General features: G+C 38.9%; 1 protein-coding gene across 1 annotated transcript; it reads right to left on the minus strand.

Annotated features, from left to right (window-relative positions):
* LOC108246558 (SH3 and cysteine-rich domain-containing protein 2) lies at positions 1-26,960 on the minus strand. The gene is made up of 11 exons (XM_017434180.2): positions 26,595-26,960; positions 11,499-11,865; positions 11,213-11,307; positions 6,142-6,226; positions 5,896-6,008; positions 5,742-5,805; positions 4,124-4,179; positions 3,917-4,005; positions 2,731-2,782; positions 2,068-2,205; positions 1-1,839 (listed from the first exon to the last, which is right to left on the minus strand). Exons 1-11 carry the CDS (start codon positions 26,673-26,675, stop codon positions 1,741-1,743), a joined length of 1,239 nt encoding a protein of 412 aa, XP_017289669.1. The 5' UTR covers positions 26,676-26,960; the 3' UTR covers positions 1-1,740.

Genomic DNA, 26,960 nt, shown 5'->3' on the forward strand with positions numbered 1-26,960 from the left:
TGAGAGTTCATCCAACTTTATTGACTTATGTGAGGATCACAGGACAGCTAGCCATGCTACGAACTAGCCTCGCAGTGTGCAGTTAGGCGAAACAGGCAATACTCATCCTGAGCCAATCCTGGTTCTAGTCAGTGGGAATAATATTGTGTAGCATGGCGCGAATACACAAGACAGGTGAGTTCTAAAGTCCAAATCCTTGCAAAAAGCACTGCATGATACTGACACATGTAGCTACATTAGAAATAAGCCAACAAGGTGAGTGACTAGAACTGTTGTGCATAGTCTCTGGAAAGATTTGTGCTGACAGGGTGAGATGGTATCTGAGCAAAGAGATGCATACATACTATAGATAGTTAGGACGATAAACAGTGATCTCCTGCAGGTTAGAATAGTTTAAATAATGCCCTCCTTTGGCTCTTGCAAAGCTGCAAACCTCTTGGTCAAGAGTGCAAATATAAATACAACTATTTACAAACGCCGTCATGTTTCTATTTACAGTTATTACCACGACCAAAGCAGCGTTGTCACCGCCTTATTATTTATGACAGAGCGTTACATTAAAGAGAGTGAGGTAATTTTGTCGTTTGTTTTTTTTTTTCCCTTTCCACCACAATCTCACAGTCATAAAATTAGCTAATGTTGGTGTTTTTGAGCGACTGAACGATTGACAGTACTCCCCACAAACGAGGAACCTTTAAGTTATTAGGTTTTTTATTCTGCTCTTCCCTGCTGGTAAAACACACAGCATCCGATAATATAACAGGACATTCCATACAGATAAAGGATGATTATAATAGAATAACAGGAGGCGGATTCTAATGGTTAATTAAAGAGCTACGTGGATTAAAGTGAATATATAAACTGTGTGTGTGTGTGAGGAGAGAGTGCAGCTGAAGGGCAATCTAAGAACTCTCCAAGGTGCATGCAAAGTATTTGTCACATTGAAACTGTAAAGAGCACAAATGCACCATATTCTAATCACCGGAGAGCAGTTTGAGTTAAAGAAAACCTTGATGTGACTGAGTACATTTGTGTGTTTTTGACCTTTTATTTGACCAAGCTATAGGAGAGGTGACTTGCATTTTTTACATTATGTAATACCTGAATTATTTCATAGTAAGTATGCACATAATGAGTCTGAATTAGAGCAACAAACCTGCATACTGTGAGTGACTATCCGTACAGACAAAACGAGACTGTGTCGGTTTTTACACTCCGCTCAGTCTGTTCAAGCAAAAAGTGTCTGCACAAGCAACAACAACTGACAGCTTGTGTTTTTTTTAAATTGTGACTTCTCTCCACACACAATAGGATGAAGACAGTTTGGTCTGAGCAGACTTTGAGCTTGCCTTGACGTTGTAACAAAGTAGTTTCTGCTCCTCCTTCGTGAGCAGATGATCAGTGGAAATGGCTTCTGAGGTAGCCAGAGTTCCTTCGCACGCATCCTTCTCAGTTTTAATTGCTACATATCTCTTGTGAGTGTTCTCCAAACCTCACAAAAATACGCTGTGCTACAGGGAGAGCACCTCTAAAGAAGCTCTTTCAAGTCTTAACTTTTATCTTTTGCAGCCAAAAGCAAAACTGTGAGTTATCTTCCACCCAAACTGCTCATTTGCAGCCATTTTTGTTGTTTTTTTTTGTTAAGAGGGGAGATGGGCGGTTGCTTGTCAGTGAGGTGCTGGCTGAACTCTCCTGAGTGTTTCTCCGTCACGTTGAGGGTCAAGAGGGAATGTGCTGCCATCATACTTCCAGCAGACACTTCAGAGGGACCAGGCCTCTCTTCTTCCCGCTGCTCAGCCGAAGGAAGCCGTCAGTCTCCTCGTTCTTCCCCATGCAGATCTGCAGAGGGGGAGTCGAGGGGTGAGGAAAGGGAGGAGTGACACTCAGTAAATGTAAGAGAAAGTTTGGACCGCAGGTCGTCTCATGTTGTCCTCTGCAATTTAACAGTTTCTGCAATAATTTGCATATAAGCATATAATAAAAAAAAAACTGTCCCAAGAGTGTGTGTATGCATGAGATTAAACCAAAAAAAAAAAAAAAAAAAGGTCTGCATTTTATAGTGATCACCTGATTCTCTTTCACAGTCATCTGGCCCTTGTCTCGGTTGCCGTGGAAACCTGCGGTGACCTTCCACACACGCTCACCGGGGCGAACCCGCTGCACAAAGTTGGCTGGGAAATATCCCACCTTGTCTCTGATTTTTCCCTGGTAAACGAACACACACACACAGTTCTGACTGTTGTGAAGTAAACCATTTTGCATTTACAGAAACAAAAGCAGGTTTGAGTTCCTGCTGCATAGAAAATAACTTCACATTTAACCACTGTATCGAGTTTGAAGCATTTTAAATGAAAACTGGTCGTCTCACAGATTTTTAAAGTATCTTTACTATGCTGCTCTTGTAAGTGGATTTCACTGGTGCTTCCTTTGTGCAGCCTTGTTTGTTTCTTCAGGTTAAGTTTAAAATATTCATCTGTTTCATTACAAACTGACTCCAGCCTGTCTTCCTCTTTATGCTAAATAGCGCTGTGCTTCTTCAAGCAGAAACTCTTCATTGTTAGTCCCTGAACAGAAGAGTTTTAGCTGTCTGAGAGCCGAACAATATACATGTGTTATTGTAAGGGTCTATTCAAAGGCAATCCGGATATGACTTAGTAGAAAGACAAAAAAAATGTAATGCTTTTGAAATATTTAGTGGATTAAAAACTACTGCAATTCATTGAAGGCTACCTTCCACCAGTCTTCATTAGAATCATCTGTGACTTGAATTCTGTCGCCAGGCCTGCAGAAAACAAACAGACTATTAAAGAAAGTTCCTGATTAGGTTACTTATCACCCCAAACTGCACACAAGGACACACACCGACTACTTCTTTTTCATTCCTCCATCTAACCCCGTCTTCTACGTCCTCTGTCCTCACTCCAACTCCCTCCATGTCCTCTCTAACTGCATCCATATATCTCCTCTTTGTCTCTTTCCTGGCTGCTGTGTCTCTAACATCCTTCTACCAATATACCCACTGTCCCTCCACTGCACATGTCCAAACCATCTCAGTCTGGCCTCTCTAACTTTATCTCTGTGCTGTACCTCTGACGACCTAATTCCTAATCCTGTCCATCCTCGTCCCTCCCAAGGAGAACCTCAACATCTTCAGCTCTGCCACTTCCTGTTCTGTCTCCTGTCTTTTTGTCTCCAAATAGTCCAACATGGCTGCTCTCACCACTGTCTTGTAAACCTTTGCTACCAGCCTTTTGTCACAAATCACTCCTGAAACTTTCCTCCATCCACTCCATCCTGCCTGGGGTCTCTTCTTCACCTCTTTACCACACTCTCCATCCTCCCAGACAGCTGACCCTGAGTATTTGAAGTCCTGCACCTTTGTGACCTCTGCTCCTTGTAGCCTCACCGTTCCTCCAGCCTCCCTCTCATTCACATACAGGTACTCTCTCTTTCTGCAGCCGACTTTCAGACACACACCGACTACTGTTTGTGCTAAATACGAAACAATAACATCAGTACAGGGATTGAACTGCATTATACTATTTTTCCTCTTTACAAATAGCACTATTAGTGTCACAGAGAAGTCATTTTGGTCTTATGAAAAAAGCTCCACTCTCTTCCTGTGCCGTACTTTACTGCGTCAACCACATTAGTTGTGGCTGTTGTACCACACTCAGCAGTTAGTTGTACCTGCTGACATACAAAAACTATTTTTCTGACACACTCAGTGCAGCTGTTTGTCCTTCCCATCCTCTCAGCATGATCCCCACCCACCTTTCAGTCTGAACCCCCAACGACAATCCTGCTGAGGAGGCAGATGGTGTATGAATGTCCTTTCTCACCTGGCTCCTCTAATTCTCTCTCTCTCACACACACACACAAGCACAAAAACAATACACAGAGAAGTTTGACTAACTGTAGTTCCAAGTCGTTCTTCTCCTGAGGCAGAAACTTGTAGAGGGCCACGTAGGTGTGAATGGAGTGGACCTCTACTCGCTTGGGAGTCTGGGGAAAAACGAAGCAGAAATAAAGGACGAAGCCTGAAACAAAGACTATGAAGGACTGAGAGAGCATGTTTAGTCCTATAAAAACAAGCTGAAAAGAAAGAATGCTGACTACACACCTTCAGGCTGACCCTGTCTTCTGAATCAGCCTTCTCGCTTTCAGGAGGGGTGAGCACTGCAGAGACAGACACACAAGCACAAATGAAGATTGAAAGGGAGAAGGCATGCAAACGAGACAAGCAGAAGTCACATATGAGAAAGAGACGGAGCAAACAGCGAGGGTGAAAGGAAGAAGATAAAAACAGAGCTCGTATCACTGTGTGTTCAACAGAAGCACAGCAGAAGTGAAGGTCATTTACAGTAAAGTGGCAGCAGTGCAAACAGAGATAATCCTTTCTCTTGGGAATAAAGAGCGAGAGGGAAAAGTACTGCCTGCACACACACACACACACACACAGCTTTAAAATGTACAGAGTATTACATTAATACAAGTCTTCAGCTTTATGACATTTAGCTTAGATTAAGTCTTTAACAGAAACAACTCAGACTGATAAGGAAGCTCAACCTGCATATTTTAGGGATAAAGCAGGTAAAACCATCCGTCCATCCATCTTCTTTACCCGCTTCTCCTTTCCAGGTCACAGGGAGCTGGTGTCCATCTCCAGCCATCACTGTGTGAGAGACGGGGGACACCCTGGACAGGTCGCAAGTCCATCACAGGGACACACAGAGACACACAACCATTCACACTCTCACCCACACCTAGGAACAATTTAGAGTTACCAATTAACCAAACATGCATGTTTTTCGTCTGTAGGAGGAAACCGAAGAAACAGTATTTTCTGTGAAAATGTAGTTAATGCCGAGTTCTGAACGGCTGTTGAAGGAGCTGAAACTGATTATTTTTTCCTTTTTAAGTAAAACCAATCAGAACAGGGCTAAAATGAGCAGAACAGTGGCAAAAGGCTAAAATGACCAGAGTGAGTGGTTAAAATTAGCAAACATCATTTAAAAGCTAAAAAAATGAAGGAATTACGCTGAAGCAGATTTCAAAGAGCACAAAGTATTTTTAAGGATTTGAAGAGATCTTTGTTCCTTTCAATAACAAAAGTACATGAAGTTAAAAATTTCAAAAAGTATAAAAGTTACAAAAACAAAAAGTTATAGCTGCAATGTCCCAAATGTGGGGAACATTTTGTTATACAAATAGTTAAAATACCTGAAAGTATGCTGAAGTAGCTCCAGTTAAAAAAAAACATAAGTAAGAATCAGTAAACAGGAAGACAATACTGCTGACAAAGGTTTTATTTAGTATTTCAAAGTGTGATTCTTGCCCTAAATAATTTATTTTATGTGTAATACCAAAAGTATGGTATTTTTTGAGTATAAGGATCAAAATTGGATGTGAATATATCTTGTCTAACCTCTATTTCGCTGTAAGCTTCCACCACGTGGTGCCTATTTGTTTAGCAGTGTCACAGTGAGCTCACAACACTGGAGCTACTCATGTAGGTGAACTTTAAAAAGGACAGAAAAAGGGGAAAAAAACTGAATAAAACAACATGAAGTGGGTAAAAACGTGATTTGCGTTTTCACTTGTTGAATTTAAATATAGCTTCTCGAATTAGCTAACAATTAAACAATAAAAAAAAGAAATCACTTTTAGTATTATTCTAGAAATCTGTCAAAGAAAACCAAGATTTTTTTTCCATTTGCAAGGGAAGTAATTTGACTTACTTCCTGGAATCTGTTCCTCCTCTGCGATGGGCTGGTTTTCTAGTGTGTCTTGCAGTTTTTCTGCCTTGAATAGAGACGGTAAAGTCAACAAGGTTTCTTAGTAATGTCAGCTTGAATTACTGCACATGACTGGGGTGGGCTGCGTATTCGATACCTCGTGACAGGGGGATTCGGAGATGCTTCCGAAGCTGGAGCGACTCATCTGAGCCAGTGACGTCCCGTAGCGCAGCGCCTCGTACACGGGGTCGACGATGACATTTTCTGTTTCTAGAGAAAATATTTGAAAATGTGTGTCATTCTAAAGCTGAAGTTTCGTTGTGGCATCATGAGCTGGGGGCTTCAGACGCAGCGATCAGTTCTGACATTCGTTGTTTGCTGCTGTGATAAATCGAGCACTCACCCTGAGCAGCAGGAGCTTCTCTCACTGCATCCAGTGGATCAACGGTCAGCAGAGGAGAGCTGAAGTTTCTCTTAAAAGCGCCCGTCTGACGTATCGGATAACATGCAGGAAGAGCAGAATTGGGAGAACTGTTACTTGAGATGGCAAAGACAAAAATGGTTCCTTGTACAGGTAACACAATACCTCTGTGGCTGTGTTCAGGAACAGTGGGTCGACATGAAACCTTGGCAATTAAAAACATCCAAGAGAGCTAAAAGGCACTCTGTGTGTGGAGGGAAGCTTCGAGAGGGGAAGTATTTAAATTTAAATTGAATTATCATGCCGTTTTGAACACTATGTTGTACAGGATTATGCATTTGTCAGATTGACTAATTATTATGCTTCAATGAAGCCGTTTAATTAATTTGTTCAGAACCACCTCATATCTGTTCTGTCTGTTACACAGGCACATCCTTTCACAATAAAAGCTTTCCAAAGAACAGAGAGGGCTCTTTTCAGTTAAAATTGATAGGAAATATTATTTATTGAGACCAAATAAGGCACAAGTTTGCAGTGACATCCTAAAGCAGTGACTTTGTTTCTACATGACTGTAATTTTAAGAGTTTTAGCCTGATTCTTTTTTCTTTTTAAGACCTTTCGTCAAAGATTTGGAAATCTGATAATTTGTTTTGCATTAGGGCACTGAAAAAACATAGCATGTCAAAAAATAGCAATGATAAAAATAGGTTTGCTTATGATAAAATTCTACACCTAATACAGACTTGAGTCCTAAAAAAAAAACAACCTTGCTTTTCTTTGAAAAATACAATATTTCCAGCGATATAACCAAAAAGCCATGAGGTCAATAAACTTAGATGTTTTTGCACCATTGTTGCATTAGATCACACTTGTTAGAGACACAGACCTGCTCCAACTTTTTTATTTATTTTTAACCTGGCAACAAAAGCAGGTAATTGCTGTTGACAATTTTCCATTTGAGCTTTTTGGTTTAAGGACTGTAGGAGGAGGAAAGCACTCAAGATGAACGAGAAAGCTCTTGTTATGAATTTTTTCCCCTTTTAAAACCAAACATTAACCTGACAACAATGAGTCTACCTCTAATCACCTGATACGTACAGGCGAACCTTGTGGGCACTTAGGGCCAAAATAAATCCTTTTTTAAGTACTTTTCCATCTCATTGCACAAAGGTTACGTAACCCAAAATAATCTATCACTGAATTAATGCACTTAAGTTGTGCTTTGGGTACATACTGGGTTTTAACAATGATTTATCAGAGAAAATGTTTCTAAATACAGACGCACGGTTAATAAACTAGGACTGAATTGTTTTTATGTTTGCCTTCAAAAACATTTATCCACATGGAGCCGCACTGAAGATCAGCCAGAGCAGAAATGGCTCACTTTGGCTTTGATATCTTTTTTTAGCAGGAGAAATATGTTTAGCTACAGTACATGACTTTGAGATAAAAGACCCGCTTTCCAGGCTGTCATGAATGTGCTTTATTTGGCAAATAAAAAGTTTCTTATAATAGATACGCAGCTTTATTTATTAAATATTACCTTCTCTTGTCTGTTAAGACATAACAGACACTATACAAATAAAATTAAGTGACATATGCTGAAAAAAAAATGTCTCTTTTCAGAAAGATGTTCAACTTTTTCATCCAGGTTTACAAAATGAACAAGTGTGTGCTCTTTGGTGGCTTCTGGAAGAGCAGGAAATAAAGAAAATGCTTCCGTGCTTGAAGACTGAACACGCTTTTTAAAGTTGATAAAAGCTTAAATGAGAAGCCGTGTCCGTTGGACGCTTACATTTTTAGTCTTGAGGACATGAAATATGAAACACTTTGTCTGCAGTTATGAGATGCTTACTTTCAAAACTGAGTCAGCTTAAAAAAAAAAAAGAAGTTCAGATTTGATAAGGACATGCTGTTTTATTCAGAATGGCCCAAATTGCATCTTTTGGGTCCCATTTTCTGCTCATGCAAAGGTTATAAATGAGGCCACTGGCGTCCTTGATGCCTTTTCTGAATAATGCATTCATCGTCCTTGTTTGAATGTGTTTGTCACAAAGGGCTGTGCAGAAGGCACCATTTACAAACCTATTTAAAAACAAATTGAACTTAATTGGTCCTGGGGTGAAATGGATCATTTCTCCAACATCACTGATCCGCACTTTTCTTTCACACCAAGAATCTGAACATCATGTACGGCAACATATCTATAACTGCAGCCTGACAGGATTTTTGATCCTTGTGACACAACAGAAACTCACACAAACAAGGGAGGATGAATGTGTGTGTGTGTGTGTGTGTGTGTGTGAAGCTTTCCTGCACTGGCAATTACTTTGTGCTGTGGTCAGCACGTCCAGTTTTTTTTCCCTATATGTCTTTAGGTTTAATTAGCATTGATTACCAAGTAGTTGTCAAGAGTCCAAAGTCATTTAAACCTGCTTTATTCTGGAGATTTTTTTTTAAAGTAATTGGTCATATATATCAGCTCACTCTGCAAATGGGCGGGAAACAAGCCAAGGGAAGTGAAGTCATAAATATTTTTTTAATGCTTTCAGTTATTTTACATTTAGTTCAGCACGATTTGCTTTCCAAAGTTTGTGTTTGTTCTTCAGTATTTTCTTTAATTAAAGACCAGGAGTTGGGGGACAAAGTGCAAATACTCTGGTACTAAATCAAATACATTAATTACAGTATTAAAACACACACACTGATGCAGTTGTAACTGGTGCGAGGTCTTATAAGTTAGTTAAATAAAACACAAGAAGAATATTAACAAATGAGATATTTCAATATCTCATTTTCCTGTAGTTTGAAATATTGTGTATAATTGTTAATACTTGAAGTTTTACTAACACATGTAGGCACAAACAGGTTTCCTGTTATTTGTTTGATCTGCTGTCAGCAGCTGAGTGAACTTTAACAACGTTTAGAGGTAGAGTATTGTCTAAAATCATGGTTTCTATAGCAACGAAACACAAAACTTATTTGATTAACGTCTAAATGTGCTACACAAATGACAGCGGAGTTATTTTTGTCTTTTTTGACAGTCGGACATTTATTCACCATCAGCTGAATTCCTTTTTAAAATTTGCTACAATGTCAGGCAGCAGCATTCAGTTTCTTTGCTGAACAGAAATCTTGTTTAAGACGGATTATTTTGTACCTCTTAAGATGTAATGATAAAGAACAGTCCTTTTTTTTGTTAATTCATAAAACTTCATTAAAAACGCATGTAACAGAGAAATTATTTGAACATTAATTAGGTGTTTTTTAAAATACAATTGGCTTTTATTTGTAGGTTTAGAGTAAAAGCGTTTGTTACCTTCCATTGCTTTGTATTCCTGACTACACACAGTGCACAGTGTTTGCACTCTTAAATTAAAAAAGATTAGTTACACTAAGTAAACTGTTCCTCCAGGACTCGGCTCCTAATGGGCAGTCTTCTCTCAGCTTCCTGCAGCAAAAAGCCTCGGTCTCGCCTCAAGTCCTCCCCAGAGTGTGGCTGACATTTCTATTCAACCATTCCCGACATTCCAACAATTAATTTGTTTCTACATTTCAGTGAGTTTCAAGCGAACACTCCTTACATACAGAACCTGACCATTTACTTTAAGCACCATCTAAGTAATATTTCAAACCTATTTTTGTTCAGAAGCGTTGGTTGGGGTGTGTAAATGCTGGCTGAAGCTGTTAAATTCCTTCCAGTTTCCATAAAATGCCTAATCCATGCCCTGATGAGCACGCAGCGTCGGAAAAGGACACTGCCGACGACTTGGCGAGAGCCTGCCGAGTCACATCCTCGAGGGATTTTGTCCGCCTCAAACACAGTGAATTTCACACCGAATTAGGCCGACCAGCTGGTACAGAAAGATATTGATTTTCCTACCGAGTTTAGATTGGAGGAAAGAAACGCAGCGCCCAGACAAGAAAGAGGACGAGACAAGGGCATCGCGTGAGAAGAGACGGAGAAAGGGCAAAGAATGACAAAAGGAATGAAATCATCCTCAGCTTTTTTCTTTTGTTATGGCTTTCATAGCGGGGAGATCATTTTAGACTTCCAGTTTTAGTGGCACATCCTTGTTCCAGTTTAAACCCTTACTTTTTTTGTGTTCCCTGGTTTAAAAAGGGGTTTATCATCTTTAAGCATGCCAGAGGTTTTCAGGCTAGGAACATTACCGGGACTAAACGCTCTGCCAAATGATTCAAAGACACTCGCAGCCTGCAGATACCGTTTCATTCTGCTGACACAGCGCATTCTGAATTCGTTTCATTCCTCAGAGGAACATCCACATTCCCAGTACAGTTTAGAAACAATTACACCGAGTGTAAAAGTGTAATTAATTATGTGACCTTTTTTCTTTGGTAAGCCAAACGGCTGAGAAAGAAATACCAGCAGCATCTGGGGCACACTGAAGTTAATATTATTAATGAGCAGAAAAACAACCAGTTCAATGCTTTATACTAATAAGCTGGTTTTAGTAAAGTGGCTGTTTCTTTTCACTCTAAAAATAAAAAAAGTAAAGTTGACATGTTTAAATAGGCCAAGCCCCCTCTGAGCTATGAAAAAAAATAGGACAAATAAGAAAAGCTGAACAAAACAGTAAAATTTGACATTATAAATAAATATATCAGTTCAGTTACTTTTGAAGAACTTGAGACTTCATCTCACCTGATGAAGTCTTAGGCCTGCAACGAAATCCAATTTATGTAGTTTGTTCTTGCCTATAAATTAATTATTTTATGTATATGTCATAATAATTGCATCTTAACTTTAACGACATTCAGATTCTCCACTGTTCTCCACAGTTAAAGGCTAGGGAAAGCGCATAAAAAAAATCAGTCATCATTAATGCATTAAAGGCAAACTGTTGTGGTAGAAAAAAGCAAAAAGAACTATTTCAACATCCATCATCGAACTTTCAATGATCCCGAACATGTCTTTCAAACTGAATATCATATCTGTGCCAAATACTTCTAGTGAAACTTTGCGTTCGTCTTTATTTGATGTGGGAGGTGCAACTGAAACTGGAATCAGTGTCATCTTAAGTCTCCTACCTTGCCATTGCACGCCTGCTGGGAGAGCTCAGAGGAGCACCAGAGGTGGGCTGCCAGTTTACAGGCTTTACAACGCAGACCCTGTTTGGAGTTCCCTGCATTGGAAAAAATAAAACCACATTATTAGGCCAAAAGCAACAGCTTAAAGGTGATTGGTTTAATACAAATTAATAGCAAAGAAATCAGGAAGATGTATTACTGACTGCTTTTCATTTAAACAGCTATTTAACACTTCAAACATTTAATTCTACCATGGGGGAAAAGGTGTGGTCAGTGTCTGGCCTACCTTGGATCATAAGTTTGCATCGCTGGCAGCTCGCGGGCCGACGGAAGACATGCTCCTGAAAACAGTGCGTCTTGACTGGCTGGGTCTGAGACTTTGGTTGGGTCTTAAAGGTCCTGGGCAGCGAAGGACTGACGGACGGGGAGTGCGACGACAGCGACGGGTTGGGACTCATAGACGGCGACAGGGATGGGGAGCGCTCGTAGCCCAGAGGGGACTCAGAGACGGGAGGAGGAGAAGGCGCAGGCGGCGGTGCTGTGATGAGGGCCGAGGCCAGGCGATTTTCACCGTTGTTGCGCTGGAAAAAGTTGTCCACACTCTTGCTGCGTATGACCGATTTAAGGGACAGGGAGCGCTTCAGCCTCTGCAACTAGAAAAAGAAGTAGAGATGTTTAGGCGTCACGTTAAAGGAAAGAATAACGTAGGATCATACAAACTTCATGAAGGACTGTTTTGGAGAGCACTATAACCTGCACAGTTGGGAGAAAAGTACACTTAACATCGAAAACAATCCCCTAAGAGTCATGAATAATAAGAGGAACAAATAACATTTGACATGAACGGTGAAAGTGAAACTGAATTGGAAATTTGAAATCAATCCAATTCAGGATGCCTGCCACAGCTAATCCACATAAACACAACACAAAAATGACTATAAATCCATCAATTTTACAAATACTGAGCTCAAATTTGATGTGGTAATAGCAGAGAATTAGATTATTTTAGTATAAAACTAGCATGAAAGGCAGCAGCAATATGCATTCTTTCAAGGGATGCAAGGCCTTTATTTTTTTGAGACCGCAATTTTGATTTATATTTACAATTATAGTGATTGTAGATACAATATTATTGCCTTCTTCGTATTGGGTAAATAATGATGTTATTTTTTAACCTAAACAATACATCCTTTACTTTATTATGGCTTCAAATATATGTGTGGATATGGTTTTATAGTAGCAACACCAGAAGTGACTTTTTCTAGGACAGATAAGCGTCAAGCTGGAGGGGTATGCTGTGTTTAAAAATGTGGGTGTTTAAAAAGTCTCTTAGCCGTGTCCTTTGACTGTCCTCGCCCTCTTTGGCTAACTTCTAATCTTCTGTCTTTAGCCCTCTGCTCCTTTTCCTTAGACTGCAAATATGCAGCCCCTTGTGAGTCCACACGAGTCGATACCCCTTAAAATTCCTGTTGAATTAGTGTTATTGAGCGTTCTGCACCTTTGCACTGGATGCAGCCAGTGATGAACAGCAATCACTGTGCTTATCTTCTCCTCCATTTCCCGTGTTCTCCACCGATGACTCTTGGCCATAATAAAGAGGAGCTTATAATAGCAAACAATTACTGAGACTTAAGGGTCCAATATTTGGATATGGTACCTGCAGCGGACTCACACATCTAGGGACTAGCCTGGGGATGGAAAACAAGGATGAAATAGGATCCTGACACCGAAGAGCAGCGCTTCATTTTGCACAGAACTCATTAGCAGTCTGTGTTTTTGACTTGACTGAGGACACCGCTTTGATAAAACTGAGTCCTGCCGCAAAGTTTTAAGGACTTTAATGATTTCTAGATTCGTGTTTTGAAGAATTTATGAACAGGTAAAACAGTTTTTTTGTGGGGCATATGAGACCATCTACTTAATGTAAAACCAAACAGCCTCTGCTTTGGCTTATAATAATCTGTGGACTTCATCACCATGATGTTAATTGCATTTTTGAGCTTTAAAATCCACCGCATTTCCCATCTGCACTCACTTCACAGAGAACAATCAATAGCATTGACTGATTGTTCCAGTTCTTTAAGCAACAGATTCAAAGATGCCAATTAAGTTGAGCGATGAAAACAGTCCTCTCTCTTGACCCATTAGTGAGTTCTTCTCATAAACGTTTTCATCGGGGAGCTGAGTTCATGCCTTTCCTTAATGGCCTTTTCTTGGCTCAACCGAAGGCCCAATCAGTAATGGATGTTCCTCTCTATTAGATTTTTAACTCGCCTGACTTTGTTAATCTTCTCTGTAGTGACAGCATGCCTTTGCTTCCGTTCAAAGGGAAAAAGGAACAACTTCCTTTAAGCACAAACTAGATAAAACTCGTCTGAAAAATCAATGTCTAAATATATCTCTTCCTCGGCTTTTAAAAAGATGAAAACAGAAAATCAGGATTTTAAGTTAATCTAACTTCAAAAGAATAAACACGCATTCAAAGCAGATTTTGCAAATGGCCCCAAATGTCAAGTCTGAACTTCAATTCATTCTGAATTTCTGCCAAAGTGTAAAACTTACATGGATGAAAGCAATAAATGAAAACTACACAAACATGGTGAAAGTCCAACATTACCTTTAAGATGATGAGTTAACACAAAACGGTTCAAACACAACAAAAATAACATCCTCTTGTTTCAAATCTGCACAACAAGCACTCAAAAGTTAAATAAAATGTTATTTTATATTTATCTTATTTAAGAGTATCCTAGTAATTCTTATCATTTCACAAATAAATCTTTTATATAAAACATTATTTGTCATTTGAAATTTGAAATCTACAGTAGACTGTTATATTCAATAGCCGATTGTTAAGTCCAGCCAGCTTCCTTAGTCGATTTTATCTTCATTTATAAACTGTGCGGTTGATGTTTGTGTAGGTAAATCGTGTCAGACAGACTTAAGACAAGGTCATATTCCAGGGGGCTAACTCTCTTTCTACTCTACAGTCATCACAAAAACAAACAAACAAAAAACATGTATTGCCAATGTCAAACTCGATGTTTAGTTACGCCTTAATCAATTTATTTTCTGCTCAACAGGCCGGGTGTTTTGTTATTCCTTTTGCAAGAACCACGTTCAAAATAAATTTAATCCGTTCACAGAATTAGAAGCAGCTGACTTAAAGATGAAGAACCAATAATTCAGTAAAAATAAAAGCAATCCCCCTCCCTGCAAAATGTAAGCTGTGTTGCTGTTGCACTCTCCCACATCCCTGTCAGAAATATAAAACCTAAATACAGTGTAGTTTGCCTCCAACTGATGTGAACAATTTGACCAAACGACAGCCTTTCTGTGATCCCATGGACTTTGCTGACACTACGATACTAAAGTACGATGAGGACAAACTCAGTCATCTTAGTTTTATACTCTTAAGTAGATTATAGCAAGCCTATGTTTGCTAAAGTAAAAAAATTACATTGTAAATTGTCATGAAGGAGAGGACCCAACCCCAGGAAACAGGAGACAGCAGAACCAACTTACTTCAACTAAAAATGAAGCAAGTTAAAAAGTCCGAAACCAAAATATTTCTTAACGGATACAAAACTTGGTACTTTATGTGCAACTGGGAAACCAGGTCAGATATACAACCAGGCAAAGAAAATATAGCCCCTTAAAAAGGCTTATTCACAAACAACCATGTTTCAACTATTTTGATTTCCACGGAAGTGACAGCTAATATGAAAGATCAGATTTCATTTTAGTTAAAACAAAAAATCTTGATTGGTATATTTTTGGTATTGTTTAATGTTCTAATATAAAGTCATGTAAAAAGAAAAAAAAATCATGAATTTAAAATAAACTAAACTAGCTTTAAAACATAAAAACTGTTTGAAAAATACCCACTCCTGTTTTCATGCCCTTGTGCATCAAGTATTGTCCGTATTAAAAAGCTCTTCCCAGTTTTTAGTCGTCTGGTCTGACATCACTCGCAGCAGTGCCAAAACCTTGTTTTGCTCTTTAAGCTAAAGTAGATCATATCCCTGCAGCTAGGTTGCAAAACCAAACAAGAGATTGCAACAGCAGCATACTAATCAGGTATATGCTTTATTTAAGACCAAAAAAAGCAACGTATCTGACTTAATAATCACATTAAGGTCTCATTTTAGTTCTGTCCTCCAAAGTGTACAGGTGGATGAATCTATATTGTCAAGTTTCTCAGAGTCAGCACAGTGCACCGCTACATGTAACCCTGACACTCCTCACACCACTAAGAAACAAAAAGGCAATAACTGAACATGTCGTAAAAACTGTGGTGGATGAACGACACAAACACAGGCAGGAGGCAGGTGGACGAAACTGTAAGATTCAATAACCGAAAGCATCCAGTAGACGCTGCCACAGCAGAAAACACAATTAAACGAAAAAGGTAGCTGATACTAAACGTGTCTGGCTGGCAGCCTTAGACACACAAAGCTCTGAGAAAAGAACAACAACAGAAGGAGTACTTGTACTGAGGAAGGATAATGAGTGACACAGGTGGTGTAATTAGCAAACAAGGACCAGGTGTGAGGGGATAAGCAGAAAGTAAAACTGACACACGCAAGAGCGGAGCGATGTAACAAAATACGAAGAATAAACAGATGATGACATGAAAAATCCATAAACCACAGACAGAGTCAAAACCTACAGACTGTAACAGCACATGTTATAAAAACAGACACTAGATCAGATAAAACTATTTGTTGCTAGCCAAACTTGTACAGTTGAGAGCTAATAAATTGTTGAATAATTCAGCTAGGGGAGTTATCATAACTTAGGGAAAGAAAGTTTGTTATATAGTAAATTATCATGTATAGAACACATGCTTCAAGTAGATTGGAGAGCATTATTATGGGGACAACGAGGCACCAATGGCGTTTGCTTGTTCGCAACAAATCCAATTCCAGTTTAACCTAGAACAGGGGTAGGCAATCCTGGTCCTCGAGGGCCACTATCCTGCATGTTTTAATTCTTTCCCTGCTCCAACACACCTGATTCAGTGGTTAAATCACCTCTTCATGTTCTGCAGAAGCCTGTTAATCACCCACTGATTCAAATCAGGTGTGTTGGAGCAGAGAAACAAGTAAAACATGCAGGACAGTGGCCCTCGAGGACCAGAATTGCCCACCCCTGCTCTAGAACCACAATTTGTATTTGCTGCCCAATGACTACTTTACCCAACAGCTAATTTATTGGTTCGATGCCCGTTTGAAAGTCACTGATCATAAATCCGGGAATTAACAAGTGGCTTTTATGCGTTTTGGTATGTTTACCTGGAGAAAAATAGAAATCTGTCTTGATCTGGTTTATAATCACTGTGCAAATATTCGTGATACACAAGATAGTACCACCGGTCTAAGCTCTGGGAGCTGCAGGGCATCACTCTGCACAAACACCACTATCTTTATTATCTCTGAGATTTTGTGGTTCCAGTCATTAAATATCTGAGGCAACGTGAAACCACAGTGTGTTGGTGTAGCTGCTGGTTTATTAGTTGTAGAATCCTGTTTTGCTCTACAGCGAGCTTCCTTTAAAACAGAGCAGAGGACAAAACCTGAATTCTAATGAATGCAAATTTCTACGTTTCTTCATGTCTCTCTGTAAGGTTTCGAAAAGTCTATTTATGGATCAAAAAAACTGGAGACCCTCTACACTGTGAACTAGTGACAGCAATTAGCTCATCACAGAGCGAGTAGTGTTGTGTACTTAAACAGCCTGTAGAGGAAGACGATGAGACAAAAAATAAATTAAAATAAAAGTAAAATATGAGGAGAGTCACTGACAGTGAAGAGAATATGTAAAGCACAAAAAAGGTGCCAGGAAAAGTGTGCAGTCTAAGAGAAGAATTGAAAATAGCACAGCACCATCATCAACCTGTGTCAGCCTTGTTTATAGATGTTTGCTGAAGGCTTCTATAAATAGGTCCTTGTGGGAAATGCTTGGATGAATTAATAATTAAGAATAGCGGCGGTGTGGCTGTTCACATCCAAATTGTTCTTTAAAAAAAAACTAAACGCCTTACTGCTGTCGCCGAAAAGAGGCTGAAGCTCTGACGTTTCTGGAGTCTTTTTTACAATTTAATGGTAATGCTTTAAGGCAGTTCTTGAGAAGCAGCATGATAACAGGAGGAGAAACGTAAGAACAGGGCTTCTGAAGCACTAAAATCATTGACTGCTTGAGTGAACAAGCGGCAATCTTCAGGAAATCTGAACACAAAATCCTACCAGGAAAGCAAGAGCAATACCAGAAAAAGAAAGAAAAATTACAAACCGTCAAAGCAGTTACAATGTGACTGATTTAACATGTCTATTTTTTCGGCACAGGTGAAATATTTATCGTCATCATGGTTTGGATTTCTTTTGGAAGTGGTTATAACTGAATACAGAGCACTCAGTCAGTTAAATTTAACAGTCACAGTTCATAAACATGATCATATATTCATTAGTTTTATACACATAGTGTATTAGTTGTTTATTTGTGCTGTAAATTGTGTACTGAGCTTTCAAATTACTTTATAAAACAATGCTGTTTTGGAGACTCTGTTGTTCAAACCCACAGGTTATGATTCTCTAGGACCAATCAGTGGTTAGAAATCAACCTATAATAGCAGCTTAGCTCACCCTGAACCTCAGCTGAAGTAGTAACAAGAAAGTATCAGCCGTGCAGTATTTCTGACAAAAACCCTCAGCTGTACTCTGCCATGTCACAGACAAGCATCATTAGTTCCCTCAACAGTAAAAGTATAAAGAAGAGATGACCTTGTATGTTATTTATGTCTCTAGTTTATATACAGTTAGGCAAAGTTAAGCTGTGCTAACGTCTGAAAGTAGCAAATTCCCACTCGACTCTCCTAATAACTTTTGTTATTTCTGGTTTTAAGATATTCTTGCTTCACAGCAGACATTTTTATGTGGAGATTAGGAAAAGCGCAGGTGTTTTAACAATGGTTTGATTCCACTTCTGATATTCTTTAATCTGGTTGTTCTGAGTTTTTTCTGGGTGTATTACACCCAAGCTTGTCCTCCTGTTCTAAGTCAAAATGCCTGAAGTGAGGCAGGTGCATCTTTCTAAGTAAGCGTATCATTCTTCTCACGATGACCTGAACTTTGAAATAACAAAGGCCCTGATAGGTAAAAATTCTAGCTTGAGCTTGTTATATAAAAGTCAACAAAATTGACATTTTTCAGGGAGTATAAAGTTATTTCCATTTGGAGAAAGCTGTACTCTACATGCTTTAAAATAAATTGACAATTTACACAAAATGTTACCTTTCTTTGAAACAATTGTTGAACTTTTACAATTCTTTTCCTCCTTTATTTGCAGGTGTTTTTCTTTCAACCCACAAGGCACTCAAAAATGGGCTCTAACTTTTGAATAGTTGAATTTCATGAAGTGTGAAACTTTATGAATACATTTTGCAGCCTAATAATTGCACAGAATGTTTGCCGCCTGATTCCCACTCATATACACTCCCACATAAAACTTACTCACCAAACTCACCAAAAATAATAGCAATGCGCAATTACTGGCCCAAAAACCCTGCTAAATTAGGAGCAATCATTTTATAAGGCAAAACAAGAGAAAAAATGAACATATAAGTTGTTAAAGTAGAAACAAATATGTTCATGTGATGAACTGGTGATCCACCTCTCACCCACTGACAATTAGAGACAGGCACCAGCCCCCACGACCCTGAACACAGTAAATCAAATACAAAAAAGGATAATTGATAATAAAATCATGATATAATGAAAACAGAAGGTTGTAATGTTCATCTGAGTTTTATGAACATGACTCATTTGACTTTGGTTAGATTACTAACCAATTTACAGCTTAATGCACAACATAGATGTGATTAATATGTGATTAAACTTGGCTACAATCATTTTTTTGGGCTTTCTCTCCGAACCCCTTTCATTTTCCAGATGGTAAAAGCACATTAGCATTATTTTAAATGCCACTATCTTGGGTGACAGATGAGGAATGAACCACTGTAAATTCTCTCATCCTCCCTGTCTTGTTAGATTCACACCTCTGTGTGTGGCTCCCAAATGCCAAGCTGTTGTTTGATGGGCTTTTTTCTTTTTTTTTTTTTGTGATTTGCATTTCAGCGCTCTCCAGCAGCCCACAAGCTGCCTGCCACAGTGGTGCACAGCTAAAGAAGCTTTTATTTTCAAATCCAGCCGTTAAAAGGGCTTAACCGCACAAGGAGCTTTTAGAAATCGCTGACAATCCCAATGGCTCTTTGATTTGCATAGAATGATGAAGGAACTGCATTTTTAGGAAGCTGCTTTGAGTAAATGTATACACAACTATATTTAAACACAAAAACATGCTATTGTGATCTTTAGATTCTTTAAAAATCTAAAATAATAGGTTCCTAAAAGAAGACATTTTAATTTTAGGTATCTCACTGCAGCTTAATGAAGTACTCTATAGATCTAAATTAGTGATTTGAGTTGTTAGGAAGGGTTTTAGTCTTAATCACCTTGGATTTAAGTTCAGCCTTTGATACCATGGATCACTCTGATGGTTCACACACTGAGGTGCTGGGTGGTCAGAGCTGCTACAGCTCTGCTTGGATTGGTTTGCTTCTTTTTTATCATTAAGAAATATCTCTGTTGTCAAATCCAATTTTAAATCATCCTCAGCTACTCTTAAGCATGGTTTCCACAGGGTTCGGTTTTCGTCTCCATATCATTTGTGCTTTATTTGCTTTATACAATCTTTGAAAATATTTTAAAGAAGCCATATCATTCCTATGCTGATGATATTTAGCATTTGTATTACTTTTAAAACCTGTATCTGTCCTGTAAATGTGTTAAGAATGTATAAAATCCTGGTCGTCTCAACAATTTCTGTAGTTTAATGAAAAAAATTTAAAAAACAAAACAAAAACAGAGGTTCATATTTGTGCTCCAGACAACTTGGTCCCTCAGATTGTTGGGAACTTTCCTTTTCACTCAGAATAAACCCCATCATTAAATCCTGTGGATGATTTTTGGTGGTAATCTGTCTGACCCATATGTCAAAAGTGTTGTTCGTTGATCGCTACAATTCCCAATGTGGAGATGGAAATGGTCGTTCATGCTTTTATTTCATCCTGCAGACTATTGTAATTCTATTTTTACCTTCCTCAGTAAATCTTCCATGGATCGTCTGCAGTTCATCCAAAATGCCATTAGTTAACATTTTACTCCTTTAAGTGCTCTCATGTTACACCTTTGCCGAGCTCACTGCTCTGGCTTCCTGTTCAATACAGAACTCAGATCTGGACTTTTGAGACTCTGCATGTTGATGCACCTTTACACATTTCCAGAAAATCAAGGCCGACTGATCAAAGACTGTTCTTTGTCCCTAAATCAAGGCTAAAATAAGCAGCCCGTTTGCAGAACATCTACATTTTGTGGATTCAGTCTAAATAGCTGGTCTCATCTTTGCAGAATTACATTTTGGTAGCATTCTATATTATATGTTTTTATCTGATTGCATTTTGCCTTTTATCATTTTTGATTTATTTTACCTTGTGTCCTCAGTTATTTTGGTGTAAAGCTCCTTGTGATTTTTATATTGAAAGCCTTTACATAAATAAAATTTACTTACTTACTTTATTCATATGCAAACCTTCTCTGATAGGCAGTCCTTGCAACTTTTCTTATTATTTCCTTACATTTAGGTACTAAACAAAGTCCATGTTTATTCTGAACTGTCTCCACCTCAATTGAAACACTGCAGACTAAACTTGGATGATTCATCAGCATTCCTGAAGCAAATCAAGGACAGTAATTTATTGACTATTAGACAATCTTGGGTCAGCACTAAATGAACAATGGTGACACTGGCAATAATAAAAACATTGGTTCTTAACTTGTTTTAGAAATGCTATACTCACAAGATTCTTTTTTTCCCCTCCTGTCACTGTAACCCTCAGTGTCTTACCGTCTCCATCAAACCATCTGTTTGTGATTGGACAAAAGTTTGTTTCAAAGATCAGCAGGACGAGTCAATCACCTTTGCATAAAAAGCAGAAAGGTTTCCTCTCAGTCAGAAATTACATGACTAAGTAATGTATTCACCTGCACAATATGGAAAAAAGTAAAGTGGCTGAAAAATACTGTCCAGAAATGTCATCTACACAGCGTAATCATTTAAAAGCTACAGATGCATACTGACCTGCCTTACAAAAGCTCTGTAATTAAATTTGCTCATTAAAACACATTTAATTGGATTCTGACAAATGAATGCAGTGAAATGCCACCACTATTAAAAAACACAAATGAGAAAAAAAATGTCATTATGGACAGCTACGTATTTCTGAGTAGAATAAAGAGCTCCAAATTAACTAGAATCATGACAGATGGATGTTAAAATGATGCCTGGGGTAGATTCCTGGTATTTTGTCACCATTATTCGCCTCTTATTTTCTTATTCCTGGAAGAACGTTGAGCTGAACTATTCTTGAATCCACTGTATCCTTTTATTCACCCAGTGTAAAAAAAACAAGCCATGGAGTAAGAATAGTATGTTAGAAAACAAGGAGTGATGGTAGAGGAGAGACAAAGATAACGATAGAGAAGTGATGGACAACTAGAAAAGGTCACTGGACAGAGTAAATTGGAAAAAGGATATAAGTATATATTGTGTGTGGGGCATAAAATAGAGAAAAAGCTGATAAGGAAGTGTGTGTGTGTATGAATTAAAGGTGAGGGACAGAGCTGGACAGAAACCACTTCCATCATTTTAGTCCCATAAAAACGTCTTTGTGTTTGCCAATTATGCAGCGAACTGTGGAAAGGTCCCGAAGTCTGCAGCACACCACCAACCTGCTTTATCAGCAGTTACGTCCACTCCAAAGACTTTATTAAACTTTATGTACCGTAAAACTCTCATTTCATCCACTATGAAACAACACAGAGATCAAATGAACTGTTTGACATCATAGAAAATGTATCTAGTCGCTTTCTTGCTCAATTGTATATGAAGTGAACAGTAATTGTTTGGATATTGAGGGAAATTTAACACTATAACCAACATTTGGGGTAGCAGCCACACTGTTAACTGAATAAACCAACAACTCCAGCTCACAATATTAAAGGTTTCTAACTGTTTACTTGCTTGGAGAAACAAGAAACTTGCAAGAACTTGTCCTCACATTTAGCAAAGTGACTTCAAACTTATTTTCTAAATTCTCTGTTAAAGAAATTATTTACCCAAACTGGGAAAAGAACTGATTATCTAATACAGACAGAATTAAGTCATAATGTTTGCAGGTCTTGACCTTATCAAGTTTGCAAAAAGTTACTATAATTGTTGGACAAAGTTGCATGTTTTTTTCCTGCACGAGTGAATTAAAATGTAAAAATTGTATCAAAGTGACTAAAATGTACACGAAAGCTCAGACATTTGTTAATCTGCCAATAAAAACAAACAAACACTGTTTGGGTCATTAAATTAACGTTCCTTCAATCTACAGATTCTCCTGACAATTGCCAATAGGACATCCTACCAGTTTGAATTATAGTCTTTTTAAAAATTATTAGAGACCATTTAAAACACCCAAGGTTGCAGCTAAAAGAGAACATCAGAAATTGTCCCCTCAGGCTCCACAGGATTGTCTTGACCTAATACCAAATTCAAGAATTCAAACTCAGTTCATAAAAACTCTAAATTACTTTTAAAAAGTTAATTTGTTATGCACCGTTTATGAACGCACATGCAATAAATTCCCCTAAAGAAATGCACAAATGTAATGAAAGTCAAATCCATTCATGTTTTATTGATTTTTATGACTGAAATGGTAAAAAATATCTGAAATGACTCCCCTTATTCTGGTCTCTCGACTGGTTAGACGGAGAAATCAGAAGATACCAAAGGCGAGTCGAACTGTGTTAAGTGTGTTCACTGTGTTAACTCTATTGTATTTGCTACCCGCCTTAAAGTCTTTTGTTTTTCAACTAATTGTACATATCGTATCAAACAGTTATATGATGAAACGTAATAATATTTAAACAAGATTTGGAGAACATTTGAACAGTTTATTTTTCTTTCAGTTTCAAAGCTTAATTAACTTAGCTCAGTGATTTACCTGCAGTATAATACAGATCTTTTAATGTTACTGAAATGTGAATACAATCCGAAATGTACTTGAATGGCATGTGCTCCAAGTGATTACAGAGGCCTAATAATATTTTTGGAGCCATCACCTTGCCTGTAGTTGGAGGAGGTGGAATAACTATTCATTGTCTGTCACTGCCTCTATTAGAAGCACTCTAGAAAGTGGTGGGCCCACTTAGCAATGTAATATATACTCTGAGGAAGAAGTGGAGAGACGGCGAGGGAGAGGAGCGAGACATGAAGGAGAGCTGCTGACGGGCTGAAAAAAAGACAGTGGAGAGAGGCAGCGAGAGGAAGTGAGAAAGACTGATGCAAAAGAGGGACAAAAGCTGAGATGGTTATGAAATGATTAGAACGAAGAGAGTCAGTGAAAGAATCAAGTGAAGCTCCAGAGGCGCCCTAAAGCAGACCGATTTTGAAGAGACCCCAGATGTAGCGCATTTTTAATAACTCCCTCATATTTCCTCTTCAGCCTCCTGCAGCATGTTAAGCAGGCCGCGCTGTCAGCAGGAACTTGGCAAACAGAGCTACACAGCTGATGTAGCTTGGACGACCATCTCCTCCCCGTTCTATTTCGTCATGACGTCCATTTGGCTGAATTACGACCCGACCTCAAGCGATGCGCGGCAAACATCTGCCAGCTGATTGGCTCATAAATTCATGCCGCAGCTCTCTGCCCACCGTTCAACTGTGCCGTCTGTAGGCAAATAGAAACAAAAAGAATCCCGCTGTGCCAAACGTCTTCTTCCAGGTCTCTGCTGTGAAGAATCACAACCTATTCTGTGCTGTGTTATTGGCAGTAAAGGCTGTTGTTAGAGGCCGAGCTAAAAGTGTTGAAAAATAAATATGAACCAGGATGTAGAAGTCAAGCTGATGAGTGGGAACAGATTCAGCTTTAAGTTTATTTTGTATGAATTAAAATAAATCAAAAGAAGACCTTTAAAATGCTTTAAGAATGAGCTGAGGCTAAACAAAAAGGTAGCAGGATATTAGCCTTAGTCTCCGTGGCCCAGTTCAGACCTGTGGCTTAATTCTGTCCTGAGTGATTGGATTGCATTAGTAGACAGCACTAAAAGACAAATCTGAATGTCCTCCGTGTGAACTGAAAACATTTTCAGATGTGGTCTGGATGCCCCTGGATGCAGGACCTCCCACTGAACTGATGTGATCCACTAAGCAGCAGTTATTACCTGGATGTCTTGGGGTAAAAAATAATAAAAAAAAGAATCTGCTCGGCTGCCGCTGATTAAAGATAATTAAACAGCCAGCTATGGAATTATTCAGAAGGTACAGTTTCTTGTTTGCTTTTATTGTTTGTTTTAATTTTAGCTAACAAAATATAATGAACCGATTATCAGAATCCTTCCTAATAAAAATGCTCATTTTGTCAGGATTTTATTCAGCAGAGTGGATTACCAGGACACTCTGTGGCGGGTTTCTCTTCAGTTTAATGCATGTTCTGATTGTTTTTGGACCCACTGCGGTCACCGCAAGCTATAATGTGCTGTGCCAATTAAAGAACAACAGTCTGAGCAACGTTATGTCACAATATATTCATCCAATTAAACACAGAGGCAATGTTATGTTAATAATGAAGACCAGCTGATGGCTGGCAGCACACTGTGGATTTTTACAGGTTAAAGTCTTCAGTCTTTGCTCTGACACTGAGCTCTGTGTAGTAACTAATCACTGTATGAGCAGCCCACTGTGTGACATGCTGAGAATCTGCATACAGAGCAGGTAATTGTCATCCTGTAGCAAAAAAAAAGTTTTGTGATTTTAAAGCCCTTAGAGCTGTCCACTTGCAGATGAATCACCCAACATGGATATAAAGTGCAAGGTCTGAACAGGGCCTATGAGTTTTATTCACCACTAAATTCAGAGTACTACCAGTTTGAAAGAATCTAAACCAATGTTTTAACATTTCTGTCCACGCTCTTTCTCTGTTATTGGCAGCTTTTAACTTGAATATGAAAACAACAGACTAGATGAAAAAAGGGTAAGTGTTAGCTGTGTAAAGTGGTAAATTATGTATTTTCTTAAAAAATTAGCCAAATAAAGACTAACTTGTCACAGTGTTTTATTGTTAATTTGGAAAGGTTGGCACCAGTTACCATTCAGAGAGGGATTCAAACAGCCTTAAGACAACTAAAGTGGAAATCTAATCTGCTGAGTTGTCAGATCAGTGTGTTTCAACTGGTGGTTCGTGACCCAAAAGTGGATCACAGACCAGTTTTCAGTGGGCCTGGGCAAGAAAAATGTCAAGAATCAATGTGTTGATTGTTATGTCAGCCTTACGGTATAGTGAGTGAATAATTTTAATAAGACATCATTTATTATTCATTGTCTTTTTATTATGTGTGTGTGTGAAAAAGCACTGTTGAGTTTGTTTAATAAAAAAAGCTACAGAACTGATGAGTTTAAGTTTTAATCGAAATGCATCTAGTTGAGCGTAAAAGAAAATATTTGTTTCTCCGGCATCCCCACTTACTGGTTTATCATTAAACTTGTTTGTGTGTGTGTGTGTGTGTGTGTGTGTGTGTGTGTGTGTTGACAAACTGTGATATTCTATTCTACTATTAAAGACTCTAACTGCACTATGTTTACATTCATAAGTTTAAAGTTTTCCTCAAGTTGGGGTGAGGAAAACTTTTGTCATTAAGGGGTAATGGTGGGTCCTGAAGCCAGACTAGTCAAAACCCACTGTGTTAGATTACTTTTGTCCATTTGCTGAGCTGCAAATCAGTAAATCAGATATGAACACAAGGCTCCTGCTAACATAAATCCCCATGTTTTTGCTGAGGAAGCACAGAGAAGAAAGAGAAATGAGAGCAACTAAAGCACTTTGCTGTGCATGAAACCTAATCTATTCCTTTCCTGTTGTGCTGATTTGTTTAAGCACCACGCATGTAAAAAAAAAGAGAGCAGACACATCTTTTGTGTCATCTCTGCACTCTAACTTTGAGGTCAGGCAAGGTAGGAGAATTACAGAGGCTTAGGGTTGTTATGCAAGACCCACAGAATTAGCCTCACAGGACAGGAAAAGCGCGTGCTTGGTCACTAATCTTAAATTTACAAACACACCTCCTCGCAATCTAAACAATCGCTAAAGCACAAAATCAAGGAAAATCCACATGCATTTAATGACAGAAGTAACCCGTGCCTTATAACCCTCCTTTCTCGGTTTAAACACCAGATTATTGGGCAGCAGGAAGTGAGATTTAAACAGGTGAGTTGTTCTTACCTTTGATTCCGGTTGGCTGGTGCCCTGCCGGTTCAGGTCCCGGTTCTGAGGCTCGCTCTCCTTCTCGCTGATTTCCGTCATCTCGGGTCAAGAAAATCCTCCTTCAGCGGCAAACCTGAAGTCCACGGCGGGCAGAGGAGCGAGCAAACTACTCATACAGAGGGTCCGAGCGCCGCTGCAGTCTCGCGCGCAGGGAGGCGACTCGCATATTTCACGAGCGGCATCAATTCAAGATTCAGCTTTCCCGTCGAGAAGGAGCGTCTTCTTCTAATCAGGTACGAAGCATTTCGTCAATAAACTGCCCTGCTGTTTTCTCTCCGCCGCCTCGCGCATCTGTGCCCGGCCGTCTCGCGCGCACGCACACAC

The sequence above is a fragment of the Kryptolebias marmoratus genome, linkage group LG17, assembly GCF_001649575.2.
Source record: "Kryptolebias marmoratus isolate JLee-2015 linkage group LG17, ASM164957v2, whole genome shotgun sequence".
Lineage (NCBI taxonomy): Eukaryota > Metazoa > Chordata > Actinopteri > Cyprinodontiformes > Rivulidae > Kryptolebias > Kryptolebias marmoratus.